Below are 13,244 nucleotides of genomic sequence, written 5' to 3'. Positions count from 1 at the left end.
TTAAAAAAACATCTAAAAACAATAAAGTTAAAAATATTTTTAAGTGCTTTTTTTAACGAAATTCCGTCTTTGAAACATCAACGTTTGACAAAGTTTTTTTTTACTGATTGCAGTCTAGATCACGCTGTGTTCCAGTACTATATCCACTTAGAAATCCATGAAAATGTAAAATATCAAGTTGCGGAAAGTTTGAATAGTTCAAACTTTCTTTAAGGCATAAAAGGATTGTATATGGGCGAGATGTTCTACAGAATCCCAAGGAATAGTTTTAAAAATACGTCAAGAGACACAAAATTCATACGATGACGTTTTTTACAGTCTTTCACTTATGGTTTCGCTATTCATTTCATTGAATCATAACCTTGTGTAAAATAATATCATTAGTTTTTCTTGCATTAACACTCAGATATATTAATACCGTCCAACCCTACAGGTTGTATAAGTCCACAATTACTATGATAATATTAGGACTAATGGGGGAGTATATGACTCAAAATTTCTGTAATTTATTTGGTCAACATGATACTAGATTTCATTATGGAGCGAATATAAATCCGAATTGCTGAAATGTGGGGCGGATTTCTTAAATTTAAAGGGTAATTAGGACCCCAGATTGGTGAAATTTGAACTTTAAAGTATGGGGCAAGCATGAACCCAGAGCTCTGTATTGAAATTTAGAATTTTTGAATTTATGCAGCGAATATGGATCTTGATTGTAGAAGGGGACCTGAATTTCTGAAATTTACGCTCCCATATTTCTGAAATATGATTTAAATTTCTTGAATTCTATGGAGTAATATGGATCCAGATTATTCGAATTAGATTATTTTTGTCTAAATTCTTTATATTTCTCTATTTCTAATTAATTAGAAGATTAGTTCATTTTTCTTTTTTTTTCCTCATAAACTCTAATGACTCCATCCAGTTTCAAAACTCGTTAACCATTCAAGTAAGTTTTTTTTTTCCTGAAAGAAAATTATCAGAAAAAAATTTATGAAACAGAAGTTATTTTCTCTTACCATTAAAAAAGGAAGAAGAAAGCATTTTATTGTCTTATTTTAGTGCGTAATATGCAAACAACGGGAATAAACATAAACTTAAACTCTCTCAATATATTATTATAATTTTATTACATAAACACTAATAAATTTTATAGACACTCAAAAGCATTTTTGGGTCCCAAAAAAATTTTTATTTTGGTCATGCTGTGGAGGAATATATATCTGACCTATCTGACCGCAGTCCCTGGATTTCTAAATCGGCCCCATACTCTACACTGTAAAAAATTCGAGGTTAAATTATGTTAAAAAGTACCCGTAGAATCTACAGTACAAAAAATCGAATGTACAGTAATTTTTACAGTAATAATTACAGTAAAATCACTGAATTAATCTAATTAAATAAATTACTGTGAAAATTACGGTACAATATTTTATGGTAAAAATGGATTTTACGGATGGGGTACACAAAGTGCCGGTACTTTATAAGCAATTTGTCTGTACATAATTTGATGCGGAATATAGTGTAGTGCATTTTCCAAATAAATTTAAAACTTACAAAAATGTAAATTTTGATGGCAAATGTTTCCATAACTAAATAAATGATATATACAGCAATTTTTTCACGCATTATGCTGGGCTAAAAATGTGTGTATTTAAAAAAATGGGGAAAAAAACGTGCTTATCTTAGTAATACTTGCGCTACATTTCTTGTAAAAAAACTTCGAAAATTGCATTTCGATTGCAATCAGAAAAGAACTAAATATATTTTCTGTTCCGAGCATTAACTCCTACTTGAAGTTTTATGTCAATCAGATATTGGGAATGGAATAATATTGCAACTTAATAAATCTTCGATTTAGTCATTTGAATCAAATCAGTTTAATTTATTACCCAATTTAAGCGAAGTTGTTCATCAGTCTCAGCGTTAATACAAATATTTATACTTCATTCCTCATGGGAAGGTAATTCTACAGATCCTATAGCGGTCAGCACAGTGTCCAGTTTCACGAGGCTGCGAACTGACATCGATTCATTCGATTCCATCATCCAATATTTGACTTAGAAATTCTCTAGCATTGGAAATCCATCAGAAAGCCCTCTCCTTTGGGGCATTTGCCCTTTGGGGGAGAATTGTGGCATGCTTAACCATTTAAATTGCAAACCTGTCCAACCTTGCAACGATGTGAAGTTAGGCGTGATTTGGAGCAAATTGTATTAGCAGTACGATTTCGTCCTTAAGCTAAATCCCTCCTTTGATAATGATATTAAATAGTCCAAATCGTGATAAATTGAATGTTCTTTGCAGTAAACATAAATGCCCCTAATTTTAAAACACTTGTATTTTCGTTTCCTTAAAAAAATTTAAAAAATAAAAAATGTGTTTTCAAGTTTATTTCACTACATTTAAAGGGAAAATTGTAATCTACATCTGCGTTTTCATTACAAATTTATTTTTTTGAATTATAACTTGCATTTCATTTTCAATCTGAAATATTTTTAAAGCCCTTTATGATAAAATTAATCTCCAACGGCAGAGGTTTGACAGTATAACAATAAAATAAATAATAATAAAAAATTTTAAAAAACAAAGAGAGACAAAAACGGAAACACAAACAGTCATTTTTTAATAAAATAATAATTACAAAAATTATCATTATTACTTTTTGGCCAAGTGATGCATTTTATTGCTGTAAGTGAATTCAACAAACCAGAAAATATACCTTTTTTTTAAACTTTTATGAGCATTTCAAAATTATTAAGTACTAAAATTTATTTATTTTTTAGCAAATAAGGAAACTTGTAAAAGAAAAGTATACATAATTGTATAAATTTTGCGTAGCAAAAAAAATCGTTGAGAGCCAGATTCTCTTCAAAAAAAAGATATTACTTACCTTATGTTACCCTGTAGAGAATTGTATGTATACACGATTTACTTTACTAAGCAATTAACTGCTTTTTTTAATACCTTTTGTTTCATTTTATTTAACGAAATGAATGCTGTTGAACTCAGTTACTATATGAAAGTTTTCACTGTTTAAACTTTGAAAAAGTTTTTAAAATACATGCAACCTTAATATTGAAACTTTCGTTATACATAAAACCTTTATATTGAAACTTTCGAAGTCCATATTAATCTATAAAACTAAGCAAAAATATTCTCGAATATTAATTACTTACTTAATAAGTGATGAAACTCCGTTCATATAATTCTTTGTTGGGTTAGCTTGGAAGAAGTAGAATAAATTTTCTGTCAGAAAAAAACCCTTAAAATATAATTTAAGTTCCACAAAATAAAAATACAAAATACAAATGGGTGCAATTGAATAATAGAGTAAAGGTTCTAAACGATTTAGATACAAATAAATATTAAATAGTTTATTTCTATTAAGTTCTTTTAAACCAAATTCTATAAACAGGAGCGGATTTAAAAATCTAGATGCTGTAGACTTAGAACTTTCAGAAGTCCCACTGATAGTATTCTTGAACCAAATATACATCTTGCTTGGGTAAAAAATGTTTCGAAAAATTTAATAACGTAAGAAAATTATGCTTATGATGAGCCGCGATGCCTCAATCTTTAAGACACTAAACTGATCCTCAGTGGTTCGATTCCAGTGGCGGCTTAAAGTCAAACCATCTTCAAATCGATGGATACCAGCATGCCTGAGAAGTAAACGCGGCCTGTGGGAAGTTTTGGCCACATTGCCATAATCATGCCGTTGGTCACGAAATTGTGGAGCTTCGACCTCCATGAACCCCAAGGCCGCAGCGGGCTGTTGCGGGTGTGCTTCAATTTTAAAAAATTATGATATGATTAGGGAATTCATGCTTATATTTCTTTAATTTTTTGTTAACTTAGAATCTAGTCGACGATTCTTAAAGAAACAAACAAAAATAGTTTTCGGAATATTTAAAATGTCAGCTCCTAGCCCTATGACATATCAGACACTATCTACTTGGTAAAAATAGTTTCACTTCAAATGTTTGTAAACGAACAATGAAAAAGAAAACGAAAAAAAAAATTCATCTTGAACAATAAATCAAATTTCATTTTCATTTTGTTAGCGTCAAATTATCAGTTTAATCAGGATACCTAAAACTAACTTATCAACTCTTTCTAGAACATAGTTTCATACGCCTAGCTCAGCAAATATTAATGAATTTAATTACTATTTCCGGAATCCGACAACTTAATCAAACCCATGTTGCAAAAAACAATAAATAAAGCAATCAACACCTTCTATTGGCACATTCTCTAGTGTAAAATATGAAAAGGAAAAATAATACAAGAATAAAAAAAAAAATGATTTCCAGGTTGTGTTATAAACGGCCACCTCTTAATAAGCCGGCCATTATTTCTGGAGCTTTTTTTTTCCTACCCACCCAACAAAAGACTTGCTGCTCTTCCCGATTCAGAAAGTATTGGTGCCTTGTCCCTACTTCTTGTTATCCGTATTTTATGAGCGGCTTGCTTTTGTGACCGGTATTACACAACAAGATAAGGGCCTACTACAATGGTGCGGGGTGGCCTTTGTTGTCTGTGCCATAAGTCGAGGCGAGAAAAAGTGCCAAGTCATGAGGGCTCTTTGCTAAGTCTATGAGGGTAGTCGTCTTTTACTGCCCAGGATATATAAAATTGGGATTTTGATGTCTTGCTTTCAGTGCTATTTCATTTTATTTGAAAAGAGTTGTAAGCTCCGCATTGATAGAAAGAAGATAGTAATTAAAGCAGAAGCGCTCTTGGCGTCTAATGGTTTGGCATTGTTTCGTTCCTCGGTTTGGTTTTCATTACAAAACATCTTTTGTAATGTTTTTATGAAACTATGTGCAACCGAATAAAATTAACTGTGATATTATGATAGACTATATCTACAAAGACGCAAAATTGCTTTTGACAGTATTTTATAAAAGTGTATCAAATATATAAAAGTACATTTCTTTTTAATGTTTAGTCAGTTAAATTAGTTCATTAAAAGAAAACAGCTGTATTATTACGAATTGCGTAGATTGTTATAATTAAATGGTAGTTCCATTTGATTACATTAATAAAACAAGTTTAGCAGTACAAAAATTTACATTTGTACAAGTATTTTCAAGTTCAAATTGTTGATTTAACGTGATTCAAATTAAATTCTTCATAGACTTTTTAAGAAATTAAATTCGTCTTATTGATTTATCTAAACTGTTACTTTATTGACTTCAATCAAAAAGAAAAATTAAAATGTACAAAGCATTGCATTTATGCAAATATTATCAAGCGTTGAATTGTGAAATTATTTATTCAAATTTAATTCATCATTTATGTGCTGTTTTAACAAGTATATTTTTCTTATTGATTTAATTAAATGGTAAATTCATTTAAGACATACATAATTGTATAATTGCTCGTTTTCATACAAATACTTTTTAGTTTTAAATAATTTATCTAACATTATCAAAAAAAAATTATCTTTTGTAGACAATTTCTTTCTTTTTTTTTTTTTTTTTTTTTTTTTTTTTTTTTTTTTNTTTTTTTTTTTTTTTGCAAATTAATTGCTTTTTTGATTTCAAAGGGCTGTCTTATTTAGTTAAAATGTTAATAAAACAAATTTAACTGTACAAAGGTTTGCCTTTGTACAAATATTTTAAATCTTTAAGTTGTTAAAAATCTAAACATTTATTCACCTTATTTTTCGACATAAAAGTTAGATCTTTTCTTCATTTCTTTTTTTTAAAAAAAGAACTTTTATTCAAATTTCACAATATAGCCTATCATATGTGTTCAAAAGCCAATTAAAGAATACGCTAACTATTTCTAGTAACATTTCTTAGAAATTAATTTATTCCCTATTCTGAAAGTTTCTTATAAAGTATTTCATTCTTTAAAAGTAACTTAATATAAATAACTTTAAATAATTTCGATAAATTTTGAAACAGAAAGTAATAATTTCAAATCGTGTAAATGCAAGACATTTGGTTAAATTTTAGTTAATGTGTTTCATTCATAGTTCAATTAATTCACCGAAACATTCCCATTATAAATTAAATGGTTTGAATATTTATTTTTAAAGAAATGAAAATATTTCTTTCTTTTCTTTTCTTTCTTTTTCCTTTCTATTTTTTTTCAAAATTCGCTTTGCAAAATGGATTGTGTTATTTGTATTTTAAAAAAAACAACAACTTGAAAGTTAGTTGTAAAAGAATTAGTTTGATTCGTAAATAAATCTCCGGTAAAATAATCCAAGAGTAAATTTTTGGAATGCCTAGAAATTATTCCTTTAATTTTTTCTTATAGTTAACTTGAATTACAAAAATATTTTTGAATAAAATCATTGTAATTTTTTTTAAGTATATTTATTTTATTTCTTCACTATTTATTTGTTCGTTTAATTTTATTAATTTATTTTTGAATTTTACCCAATTTTAAAACATTTATAGTTTTTTTTCTGAGAATTTTACTAAGTCTTATACTCTTAGTAACACTTTAATTTTTTTGAATAAAGCAAGAACATTTTTTCTAGCAAGAATTTTCTCATACTTTATTTTTAGTATTTTCCCATTTTATTTCACGAAAATAGTTGTATACAAAAACTTGTAGAACCGAGCGAAAGTAAAGTAGTGGCCAATATAAAATTAAAAATCTTAGTTCGAAAATGGAACGATTTTCTTTTTTTAACTTCTTGTTAACTACCGCTTATAAAAAGTCGGTATTTTTTAAAATTTCCTATGTCCAAGGCCGGACTGTCCATAAACCTGGAAAAGCGAGCACCCCCTGGGCATCAGCCAAAGTGGTGGGTCTTCCTTAAAAGTAGGGACCCTCTAACCTCGTTTTTTTTTTTTTTTTTTNGTAATTGGTTTGGGTTTTTTTTTTTTTTTTTTTTTTTTTTGGAAAAAAAAAAAGCATTTCAAATAAAATCTATATAGTTTTAAAACATACTTTGTCGTTATTTTTTCTATTATTGGCATTAAGAATAAAATATTTATTTAATGAATAAGTTTGCAACTACATGAGTGCATCACAATTTAAGTATCTATAGGGAACTGCATCTTCATCCTGATGCTTGTGCATAAAATTCTAAGAGTACAAACCAGGGCCCCTGTACAAAATTTTGAGACCAAAGGGCCCCTTGCAAACGATTCCCTCCTAAAAATAGGAAGAAGAAAAAAGGGAAAAGCACTTCTGCGCAAAATGATATTTTATCTTCGCAATGTTGAATTATGAAACAAAAAGAAGAAAAAAACCTGCATACAATTGCGTAATAATATGCATAAAATTATGAGTTAATAGACTTTTGATTGTACATACCCGTGCCCAACCTACAAAATATTTGAAACCAATATTTCAAAATGTTTGGAATCACGGGGACTTTAAAAATTTGCTCCCTCTCCCCTAAAAATGGAAGAAAGAAAAAAACCTTTGCAATGATGAATTATGAAATAAAATAAAAACATACTTAATAATGCGGCATAATAATATGCATTGAATTCTGAGTCAGCATGCTTTTGGTAGTAGAACCCGGGGCCCTACCTGCAAAATATTTGAATTCTAAGGGATCTTAAAAGTCAGCCCTCACCCTAAATTCGAAAGAAGGCAAAAGAAAAAAAAAAGGAAAAATACTTCAACGCACAAAGATGCTTCAACTTCACAATGACGAATAAAGAAACCAAAGCATGCTTACTATTGTCGCAATAATATTTACTTCTGTTTAACATTTTAATGACCATTATTAATTTTCTGTTTTATATTTTAGTAATTAACAGAAAAAAAGTTTAAATATATTATGAAACTTGCAGTTTGATTAACGCTAATTTAAGAAAAATTGATAAGCTTAAACTCCTTGAAAAAAAATTACATCTATCACACCCAATTTTGCATAATTCATTGGCGTACGCACAGTACAGATCGGATGGTCCCCCCATTTTTTTTAAACCTTATAATTAACAGAATTTATAATCTATAATCAAATTTAGTTAAAATCAGGAAAAATCAAAGCGATACATTATTTTGTAGTTCTTCCTCTTTTTTTTCTATTCAAATATTTCCTTTCTCTTTGGTTAAATCTTTCCTTTCAGCCAATGCCATCAAGGTAATTAATGCCTTTTCAAAGAGGAAGGGAAATTGAGGAGTTGTCACTATGTTTCTGGGAATTTAGGATCCCTTAAGAATACACTGTTTCAGTTACTATTGAATTTTCTCACACATAGTGTCCAGAAGGGGACGAAGAGGAAGTTATTTTGAGGACAATTTGTCTGAAATATATGGGGGGTCTCAACATTCTTTTGGTTACACAGATTTATCTTCTTTTTCCTGAACTTTTCACGACTCTCATGCAGCTAAAATTTGTATTTGAATTGGAAACAGTTTTTAAGCTGTTTTCATCTGAAACTACTGCAAAAATTACTAATTAATGTAAATTACTGCAATATCTCTGAATAATGAAATAAGATGAACTAAACCAACTGATTTTTGCTGATTTCAGATTGGTTTTGTAATGAAAAATATTTACATAAATGCTGATATCTCATAGTATTCATAACAATGAATGCATTTTAATATTTTTTGCTGATTCGAAAGATCATTAGTTTTATTGTCTTTACTTTTTTTACAAAATATTATTTTCACGTATCGGTTTTTAAAAGTTGAAATGCACGTCTCAGTGGAAAATTCAGGGCAAACATTTTTGCTTCTTTTAAATATTAATTGAGTAGAAACAAAACGCATTAAGAAATTTTTTGGGTTGCACAAGTTTAAACGACGTTTGAAACAGTTTTGATGATAGTCTACGGCTGAGAGAAAATAAAATATTTCAGAAACAGAAAAAACTAGTTTTCTTATTGATAATAATTAAATTAAGGTCTAACAAAACTAGTTTTTTAATTTTTTTACAATAAATTCGAAAATAAACACTGTCGACTAAAATGTAAGTGCTTTAAAATTGAATATAAAATATTCAGTTCATTAAAGAATGTTTAAAATTTCTCACAAATTTTGCAAATCAAGTTGCGAAGCTAAATTAATAACGCTTTATTATACTAATTTTTTTTCTGAATTTTAATTTTATTTCTTCTAATTTTAATGTTTTCATTAAATTTTTTCATTTCCAAAAAACTGAGGACAATTTATTATTTCAAGAGGCCTCTAATTCAAATGCCCCACTGGGCCCTGAACTCCCAGTCCAACCCTGCATAAGTCGGCATTTGTTACATAAGATGGTAATTTTTTTATTACATGCGTTAGTAATTTTTTCTCATACATAAGTACTTTTTTTTTTCTTTTTCATAATCTGGTATTTTTTTTATGACATAAATCGGTATTTTTTTCATTACATAAGTTTAATTTTTCTATTACATAAGTCGATATTTTTTCCATTGCATAACTCAGTATTTTCTCGATGACAAATTATTATTTATTTATATTTAATTATTACAATTATTATTATCGATCTTTTTTCTATTACATTCATTTATTTTTTTTCTGTAAGTTAGTAAATTTTTATTACAAAAGTCGTTTTCGTTCTATTACATAAGTAGTCTGTGCAGTCTATATTGAGAGTGCGAACTACTTTTATAGCACCCTATGTTCAAACTTGCGCATTGTTGCACAAGGGAAGGAACCGTGGGTACAATAAGGGATGTAGCCGAACCCGTTCGAAGTTCCGCTACTTTTAAGCGAAGCGGAATGTGGTTCTGGAATTTTAATGAACATATTATTAATTTTATAACCTTAGCTATTTTTTTATTGAGAAAAAAAAATTTGTATTATCTGTTCATAGTAGTACTAACAAATTGAATGCTTTGTTATTGTGATAAGTTTGAAAGCAACTGGGTTAGATTAAGACGATAAGTCTATTTAAAAATTAGCCAACAATTTAACCCTGTATTTCTAAATTTAGACTACGATTATAATATTTCATTCCCTTATAGCTTTTTCTAGGAATAGTGCTTGATAAAAAAGAAAACGATAACTTAGAATGAAAATGTTTTAAACAGTTTAAAGCTAATTTATGAATTATAATTAGTTTTAAATTAATTAATTTTTTGTAAAGTTTTTAATTAGTAAAATTTTAGTTGTTTTTAAATTAATTTAATTTTTTAATTTTTTTATTGTTTATTTTTTTAATTAAAAGTGTTTTAAATTGCTCGGTATAATTAGTTTTAAATCAAATTTAAAAAAATTAAATTTTAAATTATTTTTAAATTTTTTTAATTGTTTAAATTTTTTATTGTTTATTTTTTAAATTGAAATGTTTTAAATTGTTTGAAACTAATTAATTGCAATTGGTTGTAATTATTTTATTTTTATATTTAATTAGTAAATTTTTACTTATTTTTGAATTTTTTAAATATTTTAGTCTTTATTATTTATTTTTTAATTGAAAATTCTTTTAATTGCTTAAAACTAATTAATTACAATTGGTTTTAACTAATTTTTTCATTTTTAATTATTTTTAAATTTTTTAATTGTTTAACTTTTTTTTTTTTATTTTTGTTTAATGAGTTTCACTAGGCAAAGCACCCATGTATTGTAAATCGATTTTTAGAAAGGAAAAGGAAAAATTAATAGGCAAACAAAAATGTTTAGAACTGTGTAGCGGTAAATGGAGAGAAAAATTATGGTGGCTGCAACCAAAAAAATAAAATATATAAATGAAAATACTTTATTAATTTTAGATGATTTGATCAGTGTTGTTCAAAAATTACGTTACAGTGCAGCTTCGGAAAGAAAATTGTTTAAAACTACAGCATTGGGTACATGCCTACTATTAAATAAAGTTTAGTTCAATAAATAAAAATCTATCCCCCAATATTTCAGACAAAAAAAAATGATTATGAATTGTTATCGATTTAAAGTCAGTTCTTTTTTTTTCTTCTTGAAACATTTATCCATTCAAATTGTATATAACGATAATTTAGTTTATAAAATTAGTGAAGTTTTATTTTGAAAAAATAGTAGATGATTATTTATTCAAATAAAACATGTGTTTTAACTCGAAATTATCACAAATATTTTCTGTGGAATTTTGTTAATAATAATTCCTACATTCTTAACTTCATTTTTCTTTCACTAGATGGCGCTACATCTTTTACACATCCGCTGGATTCTCTCACATAATAGGCCAAGTGTTTTTGATGAATTCGGACTTCACTTCTAACGTGACTTTTACGCTGGGAATACAAACTCAGAAAGCTCCGCAAATTGTTTACATCCGTGGACCAAAAATTATACCTGTTTCACGGTAAGTAATGTTTATGTTTTCTTGAAGAGTTTGTTTCATTTTTGCTTGATGACGAAATAAAAGCATTGTGTTCGTGAATTATTTTTTAAAAACCGCAGCCTTATTCAATAAGGCTGCGGTATAAGGAGGGTCATTCTCGTTTAATTCATCCCACACACTTCTAATTTTTTTTCTCCCCTCCCCCCTCCTTTGCGATTTTCTTCCTCTTCTATACATGCTGAAAAAGTAAACATTAAATAGCATCTTACGTTGAAGAATAATTAATTAAAGACAGCTCAACATTTTTATTTTTTGACCAACTCTTTTTTATTATTATTATTTTTAAAAAGTGGCTTATTTTTTCGACTAATATTATTTATTAATTTCGTTTAAGTGGCTAATTTTTAATTTTCTGAATACAGAAATTACAGAACGCTAATTAACAAACATTCATTACCTTATCTCATTAATAATATTGCTCTTTATTCTTAATTGTTGTAAAAAGTAGAATATTACTTAAAATATTTTTAAACCTCTACTATATAAGTCCATCTAGCACTAAGTCGAATCAAGACATAGAAATTTCCTTTCTTTGCAATATCAGTTCCAAAAAATAAAACATTTACTTGCTTATAAGTTTTTAATTATTTAATATTTAAAAAAAGAGAATTTTTTTTATTTATAATTAATAGGTGTTTTGATTTGACTTATTAAAAGTAAATATTAAATACCAACAGCCCTACAATAGGCAACTGTGGGTCTCGGAGGTCATGCACGTTAAAGCTTCCCAATTTCATGACCAATAGTATGAGAATGGCAATAAGGTAAACATTGCATACCGGCCACTTATATATCCCAGACTAAATGCTACCCATCGAAGGTGTACTCGTACTTGTCACCAATTGTAAGACACTGGTTCATTACGATGTGTTGTGTTGTCGAATCATCTCTATTTAATGTAATTATATTAAGATTTTATAAAAATTATTTTATCTTCAAAACTATTGAAAACTGAGGCTTTGTGTTCGATTGGGTAACATCCCATAAATCATCCCATTTATTTATTTTTGATGGGAAATCTTCTCTTACCTTAATATTTTCGTTAATCCTCATCCTCCTCTCACAAAATCTCCTCGTTTGCATTCATGTACTATAATTAGTGCAATTTTTAATTTCCAAAATAGTTTTGATTATCTTTATAATAATATCTGCTCTGCCCAACCCAGCTTGAACCATATTTACTCTTTTATCTTTAAAGAAAGGAAAAAAAGCTTTAAAAAAGTATTGAGGGTAATTGTCTAACAAATTTTAAATTGTTGATATCTTTCAACGAAAATTAATAAGCTGTGTGCTTAATAAGCTGTGAATATTGTTTAAGGAAGTGGTATCATAAAATGTTTCAACTGTAATCTTCATTCATGAATCATCAAACCACAGCGGAAGTAATGATTTCGATTGTATTTTTATTTGCCTTGCAAAGAACATCTGCTTGTCAAACACTCTCGATTTATCTCTTGCATTTAAGCGTCTCGATTCCTGGACTTAAGATTTCCGGGAATTTAGAATTTCTCTGAAGCATCCTGTTTTTTCTCTTCTTTTTTTTCTCCTGGAAAAGGAATTTATTCTAAAGAATTTCAAATATTTAAGCGTAGACAAAAAGTTTTTTTTAATATATTATGGTTGAGACAATCTTAAATTTACCTGTAGGTTTCATTATTGCACGTAAATTTAACAACAAGTAAAAAATAATAATTAGGTTAAAATTGTTTAATTTAAAATGATGCGTTCATAATTGCTTCCGAAAGATATCTAAATAATATAATAAAGAAATAAAATTTGAGTTAGCTGTTTGCAGAACAGTCTGTGCTTTAAGTACAATAATAAGGAAAGCGCTGTTATTTAGTGGTTTTATTAAAATCGTTTTTATTTTTTTTAAATTTGGCCAAAATTTATTACTAAAATAACTGCTATTTACATTCATATTTATTTTAAGAAATATGTCGAATTTCGAACAATTTACAAATCCACTTGCTTAAGTACATCACTA

The 13,244-nt window shown here is 27.8% G+C and overlaps 1 protein-coding gene across 1 annotated transcript in view; it reads left to right on the top strand.

The window, feature by feature from the left end:
• LOC107437680 (polycystin-1-like protein 1) overlaps positions 1 to 13,244 on the top strand; it is a 584,482-nt gene that overhangs the window by 468,233 nt on the left and 103,005 nt on the right. Inside the window, exon 12 of the mRNA XM_071186788.1 lies at positions 11,051 to 11,218. Within this exon, the coding sequence (XP_071042889.1) occupies positions 11,051 to 11,218 (168 nt within the window). The remainder of the gene's footprint in view (positions 1 to 11,050; positions 11,219 to 13,244) is intronic.

Source organism: Parasteatoda tepidariorum, chromosome 10 (genome assembly GCF_043381705.1).
Source record: "Parasteatoda tepidariorum isolate YZ-2023 chromosome 10, CAS_Ptep_4.0, whole genome shotgun sequence".
NCBI lineage: Eukaryota > Metazoa > Arthropoda > Arachnida > Araneae > Theridiidae > Parasteatoda > Parasteatoda tepidariorum.
This window is presented reverse-complemented; position numbering and strand designations above follow the sequence as displayed.